Below are 22,757 nucleotides of genomic sequence, written 5' to 3'. Positions count from 1 at the left end.
TTTCTTTCCTTCCCTATCTCTCCTGAACACCTTATATCCAGGAATATTTAGTACCCAATCCTGCCCTTTTTTGAGCCAGGTCACTGTTATTGCAACTACATCATATTCCCATGTGGCTATTTTTGCCTTCAGCTCACCAACCTTATTTGCCATGCTTCATGCATTTACACACGTGCACCGTAAACCTATCTTAGACCTTCTCGTATTCTCTCTTAGTCTGATTTCACCTAATACCCTACTATTTCTTACTCTGGTGCTATCTGTCGCTCCTAATCCTTTGCGCACCTTGTTTCTTCTTTCCAATGCTACATCCTGGTGTGCAATCTTTTCAAAGTATTTATCAACCTGTCTTTTTCAAATCAGTAAATTTGTAGCCTTTGAAGAGAGTCAGTCAGGTAACTACTGTAGATGGTGAGACAAGAAAAAGACCTGTAAGAATATTATTAATATCATAGTTTAGCATTAGCAGTTGTGAACTACTTATTATTTTCTACTACACGAGGAGCCAGCTAAGCTCACCTGCTGTAAAAATAATAATCTTGTTGCTACTATTGATTCTGTTCCATTACTGTTCAGTAAATTTGTTTCACTGTTAAAGTCAGTATTATTCTGCCAGCATCTGAAGACCAGGAGGATCACGTGATAAACTAACAGAAATAAGCTCTGTTCAATGCCTGGGTGCAGTACAAATTTACCTGGATATCTGGGTGAGTGAAAGCACACTTTCTGAAACATATGGAGCTAGAATTCACCTACAAGAATAACCTGAAACACAAAAGGCAAAAATACAACAGTAACATCTGTCCTATCCTAATATTTAAAAACAATTGTCATAATGTAGAGAATCTAATAAGGCCATAAATAAACCTCATTTATTGGGAGGAAGAAGGAATTTTCAGAATTGGTTTGACAAATTTCACAGTACTGTGATTGATTCATTTCAGTGATTGCCAAATTTTATGCTGTGACAAACTTACTGGATTTTGTCATTATTTTCTCAAAACATTTTGATTACTTGGGAGAGTATTTCTTCAGAAATGCAGTCAGAGAGGGCCATGTGTATTAGAGATAATTAGCAGTGAATCTTCAGCATAACTCAGTGCTCATTGAGCTTCTCATCTTTTGCACCAAGTCTGACAATTTGAGTGGCAATGGTTTGTGTGATGTCGTCTTGCCTAAAATGCTGATTTTAATTTTGGCAGAGGGGTTAATGCCAAGTGTTTTGATACAGTGGAATCTTAGTCCAAGCTTCCTATTACCTAAAACAAACACATGCTGCTCTTCTCTCAAACTCTGTTTGGTCTAAAGAGGGCATTGAAACAAGATACTCCCTCCAAGAAATGTCTGAATTGATTTCATCCTTCTGTGCTATCTCCGAGCTCATCTTGTCCATGAGACCCACTTCCTGCCACCTCGACCCTATTCCCACTAAACTGCTGACCACCCAACATAGGTCCTTCCTGACCCCTATGTTAGCTGATGATATTAACGGTTCCCTCTCCATTTCAAATCTGCCATCATCACCCCCTCCTCAAAAAACTCACCCTTGATCCCTTTGTCCTTGCAAACTACCACCCCCATCTCCAATCTCCCTTTCCTCTCCAATGTCCTTGAACGTGTTGTCGGCTCCCAAATCCCTGTTCATCTTTCCCACAACTCCATGTTCGAATCCCTCCAATCAAGTTTCTGCCCCTACCACAGTACTTAAATGGCCCTAATTAAAGTCACATGACAGTCAATGTGACTGACTGACCGTGGTAAACTATCCCTCCTCATCCTTCCCTACCTGTCTGCAGCCTTTGCTACGGTTGACCTCACCACCTTCCTCCAAAGCCTCTTCTCTGTTGTCGTCCAGCTGGGAGGGACTGCCCTCGTCTGGTTCCAGTCTTACCTATCCAGTCGTAGTCAGAAAATCTCCTGCAATGGCTTCTCTTCCAGCTCCCGCACCGTTACCTCTGTAGTCCCCCAAGGACCTATCCTTGGCCCCCTCCTATTTTTCGTCTACATGCTGCCCTTGGTCACATCATCCAAAGTCATGACTCAAGGTTCCACATGTTCGTTGATGACATCCAGTTCTACCTCACAGTCACCTCTCTTGACTCCTCTACTGCTTCCGTGTTATCAGATTGCTTGTCTGACATACATTCCTAGATGAGCCGAAATTTCCTCCAATTAATCATTGGGGAGACTGAAGCATTGTCTTCGGCCCCCACCACAAACTCCATTCCCTGACCACCGACTCCATCCCTTTCCCTGGCCACTGCCTGAGGCTGAATCAGACTTTTCGCATCCTCAGCGTCCTATTTGACCCCGAGGTGATCTTCCGACCACATATCCGCTCCATCACCAAGACCGCCTACTTCTACCTCCTGTAACATCACCCATCTCCGCCCCTGCCTCAGCTCATCTGCTGTTGAAACCCTCATCGATACTTTTTCACCTCCAGACTGGACTATTCCAATACTCTCCTGGCCAACCTCCCATCTTCAACCCTCCGTAAACCTGAGCTCATCCATAACCCTGCTGCCCCGTGTCCTAACTCGCACCAAGTCCTGTTCTCCCATCACCCCCTGTGCTCGCTGACCTACATTGGCTCCCGGTCCGGCAACACCTCGATTTTAAAATTCTCATCCTTGTTTTCAAAGGGGGAGGGAAAAAAAGATTGGATTAAGAGAAAGCAAAAAAAAGATAAGGAAAAAGTTTTTAAAAATTAATTACATTTTTAAGAAAAATCACCAACAATTAAAAGCTGAAGGAATGAGACTCCACACTTGTAATAATTCATTTTCAGTACCAGAGAGGTTGTTTTGGCAGTAATTAACACATCACGCAGTTATAAAGGGTACATGGACTGAAATGGACAAGCTTTAACTTTCTGTGGTGAGTTTAGTTTGTATCTACCATGCAAGTACAGGAACTTCACACTGTTCACTGCATTTCAATACAACGCACAGCGAGATGCTGTTTGCGCGAAGCTAAAGGTGGTGCAGCACATCTCGGACAGCAACTTCTGGATTTTCACATTCAACCTCTCATCTGCCCTTGCCTGAAGTTGCTGTGCAATTTGCGCATAAATAATGGTGAGCGCCGTTAGCCTCACCGTTATTTGGACAGGAGCACATAGGCTAAGATAAGGCAGGAAAGGAAAGCAGATGTCAGACACTGAGAACTCAACACGACAGAAAGTTTCGGAGTATAAAAAGTGCAGGAGTGAAATTAAAAAGGAAATTAGGAAAGCAAAGAGAGGGCATGAAAATAAAATATTGGCAAGTAAAATCAAGGAAAACCCAAAGATGCTTTATAAATACATTAAGAGCAAGAGGATAACTAAGGAAAGAGTAGGGCCTATTAGAGACCAAAAAGGTAAACTATGTGTGGAGGCGGAAGAGGTGGGTATGGTTCTTAATGAATACTTTGCGTCTGTCCTCACAAAAGAGGGGGACGTTGCAGCGATTGTAATTCATAGAATCATATAGAATCATAGAAGTTACAACATGGAAACAGGCCCTTCGGCCCAACATGTCCATGTCGCCCAGTTTATACCACTAAGCTAGTCCCAATTTCCTGCACTTGGCCCATATCCCTCTATACCCATCTTACCCATGTAACTGTCCAAATGCTTTTTAAAAGACAAAATTGTACCTGCCTCTACTACTGCCTCTGGCAGCTCGTTCCAGACACTCACCACCCTTTGAGTGAAAAAATTGCCCCTCTGGACCCTTTTGTATCTCTCCCCTCTCACCTTAAATCTATGCCCCCTCATTATAGACTCCCCTACCTTTGGGAAAAGATTTTGAATATCTACCTTATCTATGTCCCTCATTATTTTATAGACTTCCATAAGATCACCCCTTAACCTCCTACTCTCCAGGGAAAAAAGTCCCAGTCTGTCTAACCTCTCCCTATAAGTCAAACCATCAAGTCCCGGTAGCATCCGAGTAAATCTTTTCTGCACTCTTTCTAGTTTAATAATATCCTTTCCATAATAGGGTGACCAGAACTGTACACAGTATTCCAAGTGTGGCCTTACTAATGTCTTGTACAACTTCAACAAGACATCCCAACTCCTGCATTCAATGTTCTGACCAATGAAACCAAGCATGCCGAATGCCTTCTTCACCACCCTATCCACCTGTGACTCCACTTTCAAGGAGCTATGAACCTGTACTCCTAGATCTCTTTGTTCTATAACTCTCACCAACGCCCTACCATTAACGGAGTAGGTCCTGGCCCGATTCGATCTACCAAAATGCATCACCTCACATTTATCTAAATTAAACTCCATCTGCCATTCATCGGCCCACTGGCCCAATTTATCAAGATCCCGTTGCAATCCTAGATAACCTTCTTCACTGTCCACAATGCCACCAATCTTGGTGTCATCTGCAAACTTACTAACCATGCCTCCTAAATTCTCATCCAAATCATTAATATAAATAACAAATAACAGCGGACCCAGCACCGATCCCTGAGGCACACCGCTGGACACAGGCATCCAGTTTGAAAAACAACCCTCCACAACCACCCTCTGTCTTCTGTCGTCAAGCCAATTTTGTATCCAATTGGCTACCTCACCTTGGATCCCATGAGATTTAACCTCATGTAACAACCTACCATGCGGTACCTTGTCAAAGGCTTTGCTGAAGTCCATGTAGACCACGTCTACTGCACAGCCCTCATCTATCTTCTTGGTTACCCCTTCAAAAAACTCAATCAAATTCGTGAGACATGATTTTCCTCTCACAAAACCATGCTGACTGTTCCTAATTAGTCCCTGCCTCTCCAAATGCCTGTAGATCCTGTCCCTCAGAATACCCTCTAACAACTTACCCACTACAGATGTCAGGCTCACCGGTCTGTAGTTCCAAGGCTTTTCCCTGCCGCCCTTCTTAAAGGCACAACATTTGCTACCCTCCAATCTTCAGGCACCTCACCTGTAGCGGTGGATGATTCAAATATCTCTGCTAGGGGACCTGCAATTTCCTCCCTAACCTCCCATAACGTCCTGGGATACATTTCATCAGGTCCCGGAGATTTATCTACCTTGATGCGCGTTAAGACTTCCAGCACCTCCCTCTCTGTAATATGTGCACTCCTCAAGACATCACTATTTATTTCCCCAAGTTCCCTAACATCCATGCCTTTCTCAACCGTAAATACCGATGTGAAATATTCATTCAGGATCTCACTCATCTCTTGTGGTTCCGCACATAGATGACCTTGTTGATCCTTAAGAGGCCCTACTCTCTCCCAAGTTACTCTTTTGCCCTTTATGTATTTGTAGAAGCTCTTTGGATTCTCCTTTGCTTTATCTGCCAAAGCAATCTCATGTCCCCTTTTTGCCCTCCTGATTTCTCTCTTAACTCTACTCCGGCAATCTCTATACTCTTCAAGGGATCCACTTGATCCCAGCTGCCTATGCATGTCATATGCCTCCTTTTTTTTGACTAGGGCCTCAATCTCCCGAGTCATCCAAGGTTCCCTACTTCTACCAGCCTTGCCCTTCACTTTATAAGGAATGTGCTTACCCTGAACCCTGGTTAACACACTTTTGAAAGCCTCCCACTTACCAGACGTCCCTTTGCCTGCCAACAGACTCTCCCAATCAACTTCTGAAAGTTCCTGTCTAATACCATCAAAATTGGCCTTTCCCCAATTTAGAATTTTAGGAGGAGGAGTGTGAAATATTGGATGGGATAAACTTAGTGAGAGAGGAAGTATTAAGGGGCTTTAGCATCTTTGAAAGTAGATAAATCGCCAGGCCCAGATGAAATGTATCCCAGGCTGTTAAAAGAAGCAAGGAAGGAAATAGGGGAGACTCTGACCACCATTTTCCAATCCTCACTGGATGCAGTCAAGGTGCCAGAGGTTTGGAGGACTGTTAACGTTGTACTGTTGTTTAAAAAGGGAGAAGGAGATAGACCGAGTAATTACAGGCCAGTCAGTCTAACCTCGGTAGTGGGCAAATTATTAGAATCAATTCTGAGGGACAGGATAAACTATCACTTAGAAAGGCACGGAGTAATCAAGGTCAGCATGGATTTGTTAAGGGAAGGTCGTGTCTGACTAACTTGATTGATTTTTTTTTTGAGGAGGTAACAAGAAGGGTCGATGAGGGTAACGCATTTGATGTAGTCTACATGGATTTTAGCAAGGCTTTTGATAAGGTCCCACATGGCAGACTGGTCAGAAAAGTAAAAGCCCATGGGATCCAAGGGAATGTGGCAAGTTCGATCCAAAATTAGCTCAGTGGCAGGAATCAAGGGTAATGGTCGACGGGTGTTTTTGTGACTGGAAGGCTGTTTCCAGTGGGGTTCCGCAGGGCTCAGTACTAGGTCCCTTGCTTTTTGTGATATATATTAATGATTTAGACTTAAATGTAGGGGGCATGATTAAGAAGTTTGCAGATGATACAAAAATTGTCCGTGTGGTTGGTAGTGAGGAGGAAAGCTGTAGACTGCAGGAAGGTATCAGTGGACTGGTCAGGTGGACAGAAAAGTGGCAAATGGAATTTAGTCCGTAGAAGAGTGAGACAATGCATTTGGGGAGGGAAAACAAAGACAAGGGAATACACAATAAATGGGAGGATACTGAGAGGTGTAGAGGAAGCGAGGAACCTTGGAGTGCATGTCCACACATTCCTGAAGGTAGCAGTACAGGCAGATAAGGTGGTTAAAAAGGCTTAGGGAATACTTTCCTTTATTTGCTGAGGCATAGAATATAAGAGCAGGGAGGTTATGCTGGAACTGTATAAAACACTGGTTAGGCCACAGCTCGAGTACAGTATACAGTTCTGGTCACCGCATTACAGGAATGATGTGATTGCACTAGAGAGGGTGCCGAGGTGATTTCCGAGGATGTTGCCAGGACTGGAGAATTTTAGCTATGAGGAAAGATTGGATAGGCTGGGGTTGTTTTCTTTGGAACAGAGGAGGCTGAGGGGTGATTTAATTGAGGTGTACAAAATTATGAGGGGCCTAGATAGAGTGGATAGGAAGGACCTGTTTCCCTTAACAGAGAGATCAATAATCAGGGGGCATAGATTTAAAGTGATTGGTAGAAGGATTAGAGGGGAGCTGAGGAAAACATTTTTCACTCAGAGGGTTGTGGGGGTCTGGAACTCACTGCCTGAAAGGGTGTAGAGACAGAAACCCTCAACTCATTTAAAAAAGTACCTGGATGTGGACTTTGTCGTGCCACAACGTACAAGGCTATGGACCAAGTGCTGGAAAGTGGGATTAGGCTGGGTGCCTCATTTTCGGCCGGCGCAGACAGAGGGCCAAATGGCCTCCTTCTGTGCTGTAAATTTTCTATGATTCTGAATTCTGGGCCATTAATGACCTGGACTTGAGTATAGGGGGCATAATTTCAAAGTTTGCAGATGACACGAAACTCGGAAATGTAGTAAACAATGTGGAGGATAGTAACAGACGTCAGGAGGACATAGACTGGTGAAATGGACAAAGAGATCCGGGGTGGGATTGTAGGGCTAGAGGAGGTTACTAAGATAGGGAGTGGATTTAAGCATGAGGATCAGAATTGTAAATTTGAGGCATTGGTAGACCAGTCAATGGGAACAGGAGTGATAGGAGAGCGGGATTTGGTGCAGGATAGGATACGAGTTTTAGATTAGCTTAAGTTTATGGAAAGTGGAGGATGGGATGTCTGCTGGGAGAGCATTGGAATATTTTTCAGCTGAAGTAGGGGTGGAGCCAGGCAATGTTACTTCAACATCTTGAACTGGGAAAATACTTGAGTGTGTACTTCTGGTGTCTTCCAGGAATCTATCTTTGGCCCCCTCCTATTTCTCATCTACATGCTGCCCTTCGACAGCGACATCTGAAAATACAATGTTGGGTTCCACATGTACGCTGACGACACCCAGCTCTCCCTCACAACCACCTCCCTCAACCCCTCCACTGTCTCTCATTTGTCGCACTGCTCATCTGATGAGCAAAAATTTCCTTCAACTAAATATTGGGAAGACCGAAGCCATTGTCTTCGGTCCCCACCACAAACTCCATTCCATAGCCACCGACTCCATCCCCCTCCCTGGGCACTGCCTGAGGCTGAACCAGACCATTCGCAACCTTGGCGTCCTATTTAACCCTGAGATGAGCTTCCGACCGCATATCCTCTCCATCACTAAGACTGCCTACTTCCACCTTGGTAACATTGCCCGTCTCTGCCCCTGCCTCAGCTCATCAGCTGCTGAAACCCTCATCCATGCCTTTGTTACCTCCAGACTCGACGATTCCAATGCTCCCATGGCTGGCCTCCCATCTTCCACCCTCCATAAACTTCAGCTCATCCAAAACTCTGCTGCCCGTATCCTAACTCGCACCAAGTTCCATTCACTCATCACCCCTGTGCTCGCTGACCTGCATTGGCTCCTGACCTGGAAATGCCTCGATTTTAAAATGCTCTTGTTTACAAATACCTCACCCCACCCTAGCTCTCTAACCTCCACCAGCCCTACAACCCTCAGATCTCTGCGCTCCTCCATTTCTGGCCTCTTGCACATCTTCAATTTTAATCGCTCCACTATTGGTGGCTGTGCCCTCATCTGCCTAGGCCCTAAGCTCTGGAATTCCCTCCCCAAACCTGTCCGCCTTTCTCTCCTCCTTTAAGACGCTGCTTAAAATCTACCTCTGACCAAGCTTTTGGTCACCTGATCTAATATAACCTTGTGTGGCTCGGTGTCAAATTTTGTTTGGTAATCACTCCTGTGAAGGTACTTGGGACATTTAATACGTTAAAGATGCGATATAAATGCAAATTGTTACGCTGATTTAAAGAGAAATTAGCATGGATTTAGAAACAATAGTTCCTGGTTCAGTAATTTGGAATCCTTTGAGAAGGTAACAAATTAATGGATGAGGGGTATTCTGACAAATATATGCAAAGGAACAGGCGAATACTTAACATCCTTGCCTTTCTCCTCACTAAGCAACCATCTGGGGTTTTACTGCCCAGTTTTAGGTCAAGGACAGAGTGATGCCTGAGTTAGTTTGCTGAACTGTCCTTATATTAACCTTTGGATTAAATTTAAGTTTTAGTTTTCAACCCTCGATGAGGATACCCACGAGCCACTGAGTGCATGAATTAACTCTTTGTTGCCAGATCATCAAAGACAAAGGGCATGATTTTATCTCAGAGCCAGGAATTTTTTTTTATTTTTTATATTAGTTCACGGGATGTGGGCGTCGCTGGCAAGGCCGGCATTTATTGCCCATCCCTAATTGCCCTCGAGAAGGTGGTGGTGAGCCGCCTTCTTGAACCGCTGCAGTCCGTGTGGTGACGGTTCTCCCACAGTGCTGTTAGGAAGGGAGTTCCAGGATTTTGACCCAGCGACAATGAAGGAACGGCGATATATTTCCAAGTCGGGATGGTGTGTGACTTGGAGGGGAACGTGCAGGTGGTGTTGTTCCCATGCGCCTGCTGCCCTTGTCCTTCTAGGTGGTAGAGGTCGCGGGTTTGGGAGGTGCTGTCGAAGAAGCCTTGGCGAGTTGCTGCAGTGCATCCTGTGTTTTCCCCCTGATTCCCATTGACTTCAATTTTACTAGGGCTCCTTGGTGCCACACTCGGTCAAATGCTGCCTTGATGTCAAGGGCAGTCACTCTCACCTCACCTCTGGAATTCAGCTCTTTTGTCCATGTTTGGACCAAGGCTGTAATGAGGTCTGGAGCCGAGTGGTCCTGGCGGAACCCAAACTGAGCATCGGTGAGCAGGTTATTGGTGAGTAAGTGCCGCTTGATAGCACTGTCGACGACACCTTCCATCACTTTGCTGATGATTGAGAGTAGACTGATGGGGCGGTAATTGGCCGGATTGGATTTGTCCTGCTTTTTGTGGACAGGACATACCTGGGCAATTTTCCACATTGTCGGGTGGATGCCAGTGTTGCAGCTGTACTGGAACAGCTTGGCTAGAGGCGCAGCTAGTTCTGGAGCACAAGTCTTCAGCACTACAGCTGGGATGTTGTCGGGGCCCATCGCCTTTGCTGTATCCAGTGCACTCAGCCGTTTCTTGATATCACGTGGAGTGAATCGAATTGGCCGAAGACTGGCTTCCGTGATGGTGGGGGTATCGGGAGGATGCTGAGATGGATTATCCACTCGGCACTTCTGGCTGAAGATGGTTGCAAACGCTTCAGCCTTGTCTTTTGCACTCACGTGCTGGACTCCGCCATCATTGAGAATGGGGATGTTTGCAGAGCCTCCTCCTCCCGTTAGTTGTTTAATTGTCCACCACCATTCACGACTGGATGTGGCAGGACTGCAGAGCTTTGATCTGATCCGTTGGTTGTGGAATCGCTTAGCTCTGTCTATAGCATGTTGCTTCCGCTGTTTAGCATGCATGTAGTCCTGAGTTGTAGCTTCACCAGGTTGGCACCTCATTTTTAGGTACGCCTGGTGCTGCTCCTGGCATGCTCTTCTACACTCCTCATTGAACCAGGGTTGATCCCCTGGCTTGTTGGTAATGGTAGAGTGAGGAATATGCCGGGCCATGAGGTTACAGATTGTGCTGGAATACAATTCTGCTGCTGCTGATGGCCCACAGCGCCTCATGGATGCCCAGTTTTGAGCTGCTAGATCTGTTCTGAATCTATCCCATTTAGCACGGTGGTAGTGCCACACAACACGTTGGATGGTGTCCTCAGTGCGAAGACGGGATTTCATCTCCACGAGGACTGTGCGGTGGTCACTCCTACCAATACTGTCATGGACAGATGCATTTGCGACAGGTAGATTGGTGAGGACGAGGTCAAGTAAGTTTTTCCCTCGTGTTGGTTCGCTCACCACCTGCCGCAGGCCCAGTCTAGCAGCTATGTCCTTCAGGACTCGGCCAGCTCGGTCAGTAGTGGTGCTACCGAGCCACTCTTGGTGATGGATATTGAAGTCCCCCACCCAGAGTACATTTTGTGCCCTTGCTACCCTCAGTGCTTCCTCCAAGTGGTGTTCAACATGGAGGAGGACTGATTCATCAGCTGAGGGAGGACGGTAGGTGGTAATCAGCAGGAGGTTTCCTTGCCCATGTTTGACCTGATGCCATGAGATTTCATGGGGTCCAGAGTCAATGTTGAGGACTCCCAGGGCAACTCCCTCCTGACTATCACTGTACCGCCACCTCTGGTGGGTCTGTCCTGCCGGTGGGACAGGACATACCCAGGGATGGTGATGGAAGAGTCTGGGACGTTGGCTGAAAGGTATGATTCTGTGAGTATGGCTATGTCAGGCTGTTGCTTGACTAGTCTGTGGGACAGCTCTCCCAATTTTGGCACAAGTCCCCAGATGTTAGTAAGGAGGACCTTGCAGGGTCGACTGGGCTTGGTTTGCCGTTGTCGTGTCCGGTGCCTAGTGGTCCGATGCCGGGTGGTCCGTCCGGTTTTATTCTTATTATGACTTTTCGTAGCGAGATTTTACAACTGAGTGCCTTGCTTGGCCATTTCAGAGGGCAATTAAGAATCAACCACACTGCTGTGGGTCTGGAGTCACATATAGGCCAGACCGGGTAAGGGCGGCAGGTTTCCTTCCCTGAAGGACATTAGTGAACCAGATGGGTTTTTACGACAATCCGGTAGTTTCATGGCCATCATTACTGATACTAGTATTTTAATTCCAGATTTTTATTTAATTAATTGAATTTAATTAATTAATTGAATTTAAATTCGTCAGCTGCCGTGGCGGGATTTGAATTCATGACTCTGGATTTTAGTCCAGGCCTCTGGATTACTAGCCCAGTAACATAACCACTATGCTACCGTACCCGAGCACTTCCGCAGATATTCGCGTGGGGAATCCGGAAGCGAATTGAGTGCGTCGCAATCTGCGATCGCAACTCAATCGAAGGTAAGTATTTGTGTTTCCGGGTTTCCCACATGCCAGGTTGACAAGCTGGTGGCCTGTCGGCAGTGAAAGGAGTCGCAAATCAGAGAGGGGACGCGGGAGGGAGAGAGAGATCATGGGCCGTGGAAGAAATTGGAGGGATGACATTGGGTGGGCCTTGAAGATCGGGGGGGTCCAGCATCGGGTGGGGGGGGGTGGGGGGAGGGTGTCGGCCAATCGCGGGGTCCTGTCAGCCTGGTGAGCTTATTGAGCCTGGATGAAGCACTCCTGCTCCTCCGGCCTCACGAGCAGTGCAATAAAGGGCCTCACCTCATGGATCCGGCCCTTCCCGCCTCCTTTCACCTGACGTGAATCGGAAGTGATAGGAAAACCGAACAAGTAAGGTTAAATTTGTTTTACATTTGTAATACACAAAAGATTAAGTGCATCAATTAATCGCAGTGAGGTACATTGCCCCTTTAAGTATCGACCCACCAGCTTTAAGTGGGGGCGGGGCTTCTGGGTTTCTGGTGTGTGTGCGCACCTTAACGTGCCTGGGTCAAACCCAGAAGTGGGCGCGTTGTAGCCGGGATGCAGTCCTGCTCCAAAAATCTACTATTTTTACTGCCTATCCACCCCCAACCCACCCGTTCCTGGGGGTTAAAATTACCCCCAAAGAGTCAGATAACCAGTCATGTACTACCATGGTGTATTGGTTACTAAATCACAACTTAAGGTTAAAGTTGGGTACACAAACATTTAGATGTAGTCAGACTTATCTTGGAGTTTGAATTGCGCATTATTAATGGGCAGAGTTACTTAACAAAGTGCATAGCCGAGGCTACAGAAGCAATTCAGTATATCACTGTAAATCAGCATCAACGATACTGAGTATTGATTTATAGCATTGATCAGAGTCTGATTACTAATTGGTGAGATTACTCTAAGAGTAACTCCTTGGTTAGCTGACAAGTTAACAGCTTAGATAGTCAGTCTATTGGACAGGCAATCGTCTAGATACTGGTGACTAGCAATGTTTTAGAGCTTATTCAGCCTTGAGCGGAATGGTTGAGTCGATCTCTTTTCTTCCCTGGGACACAGACATTTGCTGCTGGAGCATCCAGTCAATAAGCCCCTTTCGGCAGCGGGTTATTTGTTTCACTTGGATCTTCGGTTCTGGCTGAACCCACCTTATGCACAAACAACGATATCTGAGCTGGTTTCACTCACCTTTCTCTATCTCAGACTAGGTTTCAATTAAACTACACTCTTATCTCTGCCTGTAACGGGTTGGTATAGCCATTTAATTTAACTAATAACTCGCTATCTGTCCTGAATATAACTTGTAAAAGTGCCCTTTTTAAATCTGCTAGGTAAAAGTTGCTTAAAGGAGATGAGAGAACACAAAAGATTTTCCTAACTAACAAAGTAAACTACAAAAGATTGGCTCCAACAGTGACAAAGAGCTTTTGCTGTTGCTACTCTGCTGAGTGCAGGGACACAAACCCTTTCCCACATTCCCTGGACCAATCTGAGTGACGTATGCCGGAAGGCTCCCTGTGCCTGCTTCTGCCTGATGGCAGGAACCCCTGATGCCTCTCTGGTTGCAGGCGCTGTCAAGTTTGCTTTTTCTCCTTGATTGTGTTTTCCCCCCACTTGTGCGAGGATCAGCTGTTTTTCATAAGAGCTCGTGAGTTCGGGTACAGGCTTTTAATAGTTTGTGACCAACAGGGTGGTCACAATGCTTGAGCATTTCACATGGCAAGTGAAGGTAACCATACCTCCTTTTCAAGGGTATGACTTACCCGAGAGGTGTTAGGCTTTCGGTTACCAAGACATGGACAGCAGAAGCAAGTGAATTACATGTCTTTCATTAGCACCAGCTGGTTGTGAAAGCAGCAGGCTCTGTTGATGCACAATGAGCCTGACCTTGTGCGCATGTGGCTTGGCTTGTGTTCGCTTATTGAGATATGGACAGCAACAGTGACCGGATGGCACAGGTCTTCCATCAGCACCAGCTGGGTCTGAAAGTGGCAGTAATCGAACTTTACAGTAGTTAGTGGGATCAATGGCTTAAGCTTTGTTTAGACAGAAGAAATGGTTGTAATTTGTTTTAATTTGAAATCATTTTCAGCAATAAACCCCTGATTGCCGGACCCACCGGACTAATCAATTTATAATCACTCGGAGAAAGTGAACACCAGTTCACTGCATTTAAAGGATGAACTGGGGCACCGTCGATGCAAAAGCATTTGCTGGTCTTTGTTTATTTGCTAACCACACATGATTTTTCTTCTCGCTATGCCAACAGTCCTACTTCAAAATCTTCAAAACAACTTGCATTTATATAGCGCCTTTAACACAGTGAAACATCCCAAGGCGCTTCACAGGAGCGTAATCAGACAAAATTTGACACGAGCCGTATAGAGATATTAGGACAGGTGACCAAAAGCTTAGTCAAAGAGGAAGGTTTTAAGGAGCGTCTTAAACGAGGAGAGGTAGAGAGGCGGAGAAGTTTAGGGAGGGAATTCCAGCGCTTAGGGCCAAGACAGCTGAAGGCACGGCCGCCAATGGTGGAGCAAAGGAAATCTGGATGTAAGAGGCCAGAATTGGAGGAATGCTGGGGGCTCAGAGGGCTGGAGGAGGTTATGGAGATAGGAAGCAGTGAGGCCATGAAGGGTGAGAAGCATGAGAATTTTAAATTCAAGGTGTTGGTGGACCGGAAGCCAAGGATATAGGGTATGTGATAAATCATGTAGAATTGTTTTTCCCCATCATGATAATGGCAAACCACAACCCAGTACTGTTGCTGGGCTTATTTAGTGTGTTGGGTTTTTGACGTCTCTGTCCCAACTCATCATCATCTTGTATATATTAGCAAAACATATTCATCAGCTATCTTTTTAAATGAGTGGCTAACTTATGTTTGCATGCATTTTTTATCTCTCAAACCTTACTTCCTGTTACCTTTTCCCATTGTAAATTGTTATATCCACATTTATAATGGAAAAGCCCTGAGTAAACAGGCTTCTGTCACTATAATTATAATGTGGAGATGCCGGTGATGGACTGGGGTTGACAATTGTAAACAATTTTACAACACCAGGTTATAGTCCAACAATTTTATTTGAAATTCACAAGCTTTCGGAGGTTTCCTCCTTCCTCAGGTGAATGTTGTGGAAATGAAATCCTCGAACACTTCGCATTTATAAATCACAGAACAATACCTGGTGATTACAGATAGTCTTTCCAACTGCCCGTTGCCACGGCAATCACAGTGTGCAGACAGAGAGGTGTTACCTAAAAGGCCACCGAATATACAAACCACCAAAAAAAAAGAGAGAGAGAGAGAGAGAGGCAGAAACATAGAAAAGACAGCAAATGACCCGTTATATTAAAAACAGATAACATTTGTTCGCTGGTGGGGTTACGTGTAGCGTGACATCAACCCAAGATCCCGGTTGAGGCCGTCCTCATGGGTGCGGAACGTGGCTATCAATTTCTGCTCGACGATTTTGCGTTGTCGTGTATCTCGAAGGCCGCCTTGGAGTATGCTTACCCGAAGGTCGGTGGCTGAATGTCCCTGACTGCTGAAGTGTTCCCCGACTGGGTGGGAACCCTCCTGTCTGGCGATTGTTGCGCGGTGTCCGTTCATCCGTTGTCGCAGCGTCTGCATGGTCTCGCCAATGTACCATGCTCTGGGGCATCCTTTCCTGCAACGTATGAGGTAGACAACGTTGGCCGAGTCACAGGAGTATGAACCATGCACCTGGTGGGTGGTGTCCTCTCGTGTGATGGTGGTATCTGTGTCGATGATCTGGCATGTCTTGCAGAGGTTGCCGCGGCAGGGTTGTGTGGTGTCATGGACGCTGTTCTCCTGAATGCTGGGTAATTTGCTGCGAACGATGGTCTGTTTGAGGTTGGGTGGCTGTTTGTAGGCGAGTAGTGGAGGTGTGGGGATGGCCATAGCGAGGTGTTCGTCGTCATTGATGACATGTTGAAGGCTGCGGAGAATATGGCGTAGTTTCTCCGCTCCGGGGAAGTACTGGACGACGAAGGGTACTCTGTTGGTTGCGTCCCGTGTTAGTCTTCTGAGGAGGTCTATGCGATTTTTCTCTGTGGCCCGTCGGAACTGTCGATCGACGAGTCGAGCGTCATATCCCATTCTTACTGGGGCATCTTTCAGCGTCTGTAGGTGTCCATCGCGTTCCTCCTCGTCTGAGCAGACCCTGTGTATTCGCAGGGCCTGTCCATAGGGGATGGCCTCTTTGACGTGGTTAGGGTGGAAGCTGGAAAAGAGGAGCATCGTGAGGTTGTCCGTGGGCTTGCGGTAGAGTGAGGTGCTGAGATGCCCGTCTTTGATGGAGATTCGTGTGTCCAAGAAAGAAACTGATTCTGAGGAGTAGTCCATGGTGAGCTTGATGGTGGGATGGAACTTGATGGTGGGATGCCGTTGAATGTCAAGGGGAGGTGGTTAGACTCTCTCCTGTTGGAGATGGTCATTTCCTGGCGCTTGTCTGACGCGAATGTTACTTGCCACTTATCAGCCCAAGCCTGGATGTTATCCAGGTCTTGCTGCATGCGGGCTCGGACTGCTTCATTATCTGAGGGGTTGCGAATGGAACTGAACACTGTGCAGTCATCAGCGAACATTCCAATTTCTGACCTTATGATGGAGGGAAGGTCATTGATGAAGCAGCTGAAGATGGTTGGGCCTCGGACACTGCCCTGAGGAACTCCTGCAGCAGTGCCATGGAGCTGATTGGCCTCCAACAACCACTACCATCTTCCTTTGTGCTCGGTATGACTCCAGCCACTGGAGAGTTTTCCCCCTGATTCCCATTGACTTTAATTTTACTAGGGCTCCTTGGTGCCACACTCGGTCAAATGCTGCCTTACTTGGAGGATAGTGCAGAGTAGAGCGGAGACACTGGGTCTGAGGGCGGGGAATTGGTGGTGTAGGCTTTATTTGGAGGATGGTGTGGAGTGGAGCAGAGGCATTGCTTATTTTAACTGTGTACAGGATGCAATGTAATTTTTCTAAATGAGATGCAGTATGTTTTCTTCGACTGGGGCGCCTAAGTAGCAAATTATTTGTTAATTGGTAAGATTTGGACTGCTAATTGATGTTGACTGAGGTATAATTTGAGTAGGGGCTAGTTTTAACTGCCACCTTTCTAAAGCAGGACATAAAATTGAAATGTTCATTTTCTTTATTCATCTATGGAATGTGGGCGTCGCTGGCAAGGCCAGCACTTACTGCCCATCCCTAGTTTGCCCTTGAGAAGGTGGTGATGGACTGCCTTGAAGCGCTGCAGTCCGTATGGGGAAGGTACTTCCACACTGCTGTTAGGTAGGGAGCTCCAGGATTTTGACCCAGTGATGATGAAGGAACAGTAATATAATTCCATGTCAGAATGGTGTGTGGCTTGGAGGGGAAGGTGCAGGTGATGGTGTTCCCATGCACCTGATGCCCTTGTCCTTCTAGATGTGGAGGCCGCGGGTTTGGGAGTTGCTGTCGAAGAAGCCTTGGCAGTGCATCAGGTGGATGGTACACACTGCAGCCACAGTGTGTCAATGGTGAAGGGAGTGAATGTTTAGGGTGGTGGATGGGCTGCTGATCATGCGGGCTGCTTTGTCCTGGATGGTGTCGAGCTTGAATGTTGTTGGAGCTGCACTCATCTAAGTGGTGGATGTAGGTGGTGGAGAGGCTTTGGGGAGTCAGGAGGTGAGTCACTCGCCGCAGAATACCCAGCCTCTGACCTGCTCTTGCAGCCACAGTATTTATGTGGCTGGTCCAGTTAAGTTTCTGGTCAATGGTGACCCCCAGGATGTTGATGGTGGGGGATTCGGTGATGGTAATGCCGTTGAATGTCAAGGGGAGGTGGTTAGACTCTCTCTTGTTGGAGATGGTCATTGCCTGGCACTTGTCTGGCGCGAATGTTACTTGCCACTTATCAGCCCAAGCCTGGATGTTGTCCAGATCTTGCTGCATGCGGGCATGGACTGCTTTATTATCTGAGGAATTGCAAATGGAGCTGAACACTGTGTAATCGTCAGCGAACATCCCCATTTCTGACCTTATGATGGAGGGAAGGTCATTGATGAAGCAGCTGAAGATGGTTGGCCCTAGGACACTGCCCTGAGGAACTCCTGCAGCAATGAACTGGGGCTGAGATGATTGGCCTTCAACAACCACTACAATCTTCCTTTGTGCAAGGTATGACTCCAGCCACTGGAGAGTTTTCCCCCGATTCCCATTGACTTCAAATTTACCGGGGCTCCTTGGTGCCACACTCGGTCAAATGCTGCCTTAATGTCAAGGGCAGTCACTCTCTTCTCGCCTCTGGAATTCAGCTGTTTTGTCCATGTTTGGACCAAGGTTATAATGAGGTCTGGAGCCGAGTGGTACTGGCGGAACCCAAACTGAGCGACAGTGAGCAGGTTATTGGTGAGTAAGTGCCGCTTGACAGCGCTGTCCAGAACACCTTCCATCACCCAACTGATGATTGGGAATAGGCTGATGGGGGGTAATTGGCCGGGTTGGATTTGGCCTGCTTTTTTGTGAACAGGACATACCTGGCCAATTTGCCATGTTGTCGGGTAGATGCCAGTGCTGTGGCTGTACTGGAGTGGCTTAGCCAGGGGACAGCTGGTTCTGAAGCACAGGTGTTCAGCACTTTTGCCGGGACATTGTCGGGACCCGTCGCCTTTGCTGTGTCTGGTGCACTCAGCCGTTTCTTAATATCATGTGGAGTGAGTCGAATTGGCTGAAGACTGGAATCTGTGATGGTGGGAGCCTCAAGGAGGCTGAGAAGGATCATCCACTCGGCACTTCTGACTAAAGATAGTTGTCAATGCTTCAGACTTGTCTTTTGCACTCACGTGCTGGGCTCCACTAATTTTGAGGATGGGGATGTTCACGGAGCCTCCTTCTTTCATTAGTTGCTTAATTGTCAATCACCGTTCCCGACTGGATGTGGCAGGTCTAAAGTCCTGCCTTGCAAATGAGATGGTCATTTCCTAGATTTCCGTAGTTTGATTAAAGTATCTATCATTTATCACGATCTGACTACAGGCCAGGCCCCTCAGGCGAAGATTCATATTTAGCAGGTGTCAGTATCTATGTGGTGTGAGGAAGGTGCATGTTTTCTCACCATGTCCCTCTAACATTAGCCTTCATTCTTATAACTGGTCCTGGTTTAGTACTGCGCTGAATTCAGAGGCTAGTTACCTTTGCTGGAATCTATAGATTTAATTTCAGTCATGGTCCATCCATTAACCTTATGTCTAACTCCGTTGTAATGTGTATTTGGACTCGATCACCGCATTGACTTGCTACTCTTTCTGTTGTCTCCAAGTCAAATCATCAGGACCTGGTTCTGCAGTCGATCGACCGAGCAATCGAAGCTATTCATAACGCGGCAATGAAAACTGGTGGCAAGTACAACCTGGAGCAGCGCGAAGTTCTACAGTAAGTCTCTGAAAGAGGGGTGTGTGTATGTGTGTGTCACTAACAGCCTGGTCTTTGTGAGCGAGTCACTAACGGCAGAGTGTGGCCGATTTGCTTTTTATGACTGCCTTTTTTACCCTTAAAGATCTCTGTATTTGCCCCCTTGATCTCTATATTCTTTTACTCTCTTAATGACCTCACCATGTAGGGTATGCTTCCTTTCACTATTTTCCCCAAAATTATACGACTTCACATTTCTCCATTGACCTGCATCAACCACCTAGCTGCCCACTCTGCAAATCTGTCTATGTCCTCTTACATTCACCCTCACGGTTTGTCTGTATGTCCAAATCATTAATATAAATTGAAACAAAAGATCCCTGGGCACACCAATATCTACATTCAAAAAAACATCCATTTAACCTGACTGTTACTCTTTCCACTTGGCTACTGCATTCCCTTTAATACCATGTGCCTTCATTTTCGTAACAAGTTCCTTATCAAAATCTGTATGTATAATATCCATTGCATTTCCTTCATTTATACATCCAGTTTTCACAAAAAAATTCTGTTTAGTCAAGCAAGCCTTGCTCTTTACAAACCCATGCCAATTATCCTCCATTAGCCCATGCCTTTGAGTGTTGTCAAGTTCCTTTGGACTGTAGATTTTTACTCACAGCTGAAATAAAACTAATTGGCCTATAACTTCCCAGCTTATCTCATCTCCCATTTCTTGAACACGACTATAAAATTTTCTACCCTCCTGTCCTTTGACACAATTTCCCTTTCCAAACAATGTTGGAAAGTTCTGGTTGTTGCCTCCGTTATCTCCTCCCTGGCTCCCTTCAGTATTCTAGGTTGCATGCAACCTGGGCCTGGGGACTTTTGCACTTTTAGTTCCCATTGAAGTTTTTAATACAGTTTCCGTTCAGTATTTCTCTCCAGTAGTGGCTCTTCCACAGGCTCCTCAGGTAGTCCTGCAGAACCCACTGTCGCCTTTTTCTGTTTAAAAAAATATATTGACAGCGAGGGAACTGAAACATAACTTTCAACAAAGTACTTCTAATTTACGGCAAGTGAGAGAGAAACAAGAAGGGGGTTAAGAGGGAGCTTTATACATGGAAGCTCAATTGTTTGGAATGAGACCCCTATCTCTGATAGGGGATTTAATCTAACGTTCATCCTTGCTCCTCAATTCTCCATATATAGAGTGTAGCAAAGTAGTGAAGGTATTAGTGGCGGGATTCTGAGGCCTTAGTCAGTGATGGTTCACAGGACAGGGAGCCTATCTTTGGTTTTGGGCCTGAGTGCAGGAAATGTGAAGTTGTCTCTGTGGCTCTTGGCACATAAACTAACTGGAACTGGGAGTAGTTTGCCTGAATACTTGGGCGCGTCATCACAGTGAAGGTATTGACTGACCATACTCATTGGATGGGGTACAGTTGCTGCAATGCTGATGTGATACTGTTGCAGACAGGACTCAGTGAACCTGCTAACCTAGCATTTAGCGGGAGTACAGAATGCCTAATGCAGCTATCTAAAGGGGCAGCCCATGAGGGGCCAGGCTGTCCATGTTTGAGGTAGAGAATAACCCGAGAAATGATTAATTGTGGTCCTGACCACTGTAGCTCCCCCATTGTGAAGACCTCCTGGTCCGATTACACTTGGCACAATGACCCATTGGGCACCTCTACATTTGGACAGACTTTGTTTTGAACAGCTGGCCACAAGCTGGTGCTTGGGTAAAGAACTTCACAGAGGGTGCAGAACATTTTGAGGGGGGAAGGGGAACAGACAGAAGTCTGATCCATGTGGGAACCAACGACATAGGAAAGGAAAAGGATTGCAGTCCTACAGTCAGAGTTTCAGGAGCTAGGGAGGAAGTTAAAAAGCAGGACCTCAAAGGTAGTAATCTCTGGGTCACTCCCAGTGCCACACGCTAGTGAGTATGGGAATAGTAGCGTACGACAGGTTAATGCATGGCTGGAGAAATGGTGCAGGAGGAAGGGCCTCAGATTCTTGGGGCATTGGGACCAGTTCTGGAGCAGGAGGGATCTGTTCAAAACGGATGGGTTGCAACGGAGCTGGGACCATTGTCCTCGCAGGGAGGTTAACTAGTGCTGTGTGGGGCGGGTTAAACTAATTTGGCAGGAGGATGGGCACCAGGATGTAGCATTCGAGAGGAGAAACAAGGTGCACAGAGGACTGGGATAGCACTAGAGTCGAGAATAGTTCTGAAATAGGTGGGATCAAACGGGGCAAACGCGAGGCAGACTAAGATGAGTTTGGAATGCGTGTGTGTAAATGCACCAAGCATGGTAAATAGGGCTGGTGAGCTGCAGGCTCAAGTCACCACATGGGACTGTGATACAGTGGCAATAACAGAGACCCCGCTCAAAGAAGGGGAGGATTGGGTACTTAATATTCTGGGCTACAAGGCATTCAGGGAAGGTAGGGAAAGGAGAGAGGAGTGGCAGTATTGATCATATTAATTATTGTAGCACTGGAAAGGGATGATGTAGTTCAGGGGTCAAAGACGGAATCTATTTTGTTTGAATTAAGGAACAGTAGAGCAGCTGTTATGTTACTGGGTGTATACTATAGGCCACCAAATAGCGGGAAGGAGATAGAGGCGCAAATTTGCAAGCAAATTACAGAAAGATGCAAGAACTATAGAGTTGTGAAAATGGGGGACTTCAATTATCCCAATATAGACTGGAACAGTAACAGTGTAAAGGGGAAAGAGGGGGAGGAATTCCTGAAATGTGTGCAAAAGAACTTACTGGAACAGTGTTTCTAGCTAAACCAGGAAGGAAGCAGTGCCGGATCTAGTTCTGGGGAATGAAGTGGGGCAGGTGGAGCACGTTTCAGTGGGGGAGCATTTGGGGAACAGTGATCATAATATCATTATGTTTAGAATAGTTATGGAAAAGGACAAGGAACAATCAAGCCTAAAAATACTTAATTGGCGGAGGGTACATTTCAGTGAGTTAAAAAGGGATCTTGCTTGGGTGGATTGGAATCAAAAATTGGTAGGCAAAACAGAAATTGAACAATAGGAGGCCTTCAAGGAGGAGATGGTTTGGGTAAAGAGTAGACATATCCCTACGATCGGGAATGGAAGGGCATCCAAAGCTAGAGCTCCCTGGATGACTAAAGATATAGAGATAAAAATGAAACGGAAAAAGGAGGCTTATGACAAAGGAAATGTTCATTATAAAGTCGAGAACCAAGCTGAATACAAAAAGTACAGAGGAGATCTAAAATTATAGAGTACAGAGAATAAAAGTACAGAGGTACATAAAATTATGACTCGACTAGATAGAGTTGCTAGGAAGGACCTATTTCCCTTAGCAGAGGGGTTAGTGACCAGGGGGCATAGATTTAAAGTAATTGGTAGATGGATTAGAGGGGAGCTGAGGAGAAATTTTTTTCACCCAGAGGGTGGTGGGGGTCTGGAACTCACTGCCTGAAAG

At 46.3% G+C, this 22,757-nt stretch overlaps 1 protein-coding gene across 1 annotated transcript in view; it reads left to right on the top strand.

The window, feature by feature from the left end:
• LOC137334329 (NCK-interacting protein with SH3 domain-like) overlaps window positions 1-22,757 on the top strand; it is a 222,808-nt gene that overhangs the window by 96,081 nt on the left and 103,970 nt on the right. The window contains exon 2 of the mRNA XM_067999025.1: window positions 19,190-19,302. Within this exon, the coding sequence (XP_067855126.1) occupies window positions 19,190-19,302 (113 nt within the window). The remainder of the gene's footprint in view (window positions 1-19,189; window positions 19,303-22,757) is intronic.

The sequence above is a fragment of the Heptranchias perlo genome, chromosome 17, assembly GCF_035084215.1.
Source record: "Heptranchias perlo isolate sHepPer1 chromosome 17, sHepPer1.hap1, whole genome shotgun sequence".
NCBI classification, from domain to species: domain Eukaryota; kingdom Metazoa; phylum Chordata; class Chondrichthyes; order Hexanchiformes; family Hexanchidae; genus Heptranchias; species Heptranchias perlo.
Note: the sequence above shows the minus strand (reverse complement) of the source record. Positions and strands in the feature narration are given on the sequence as shown.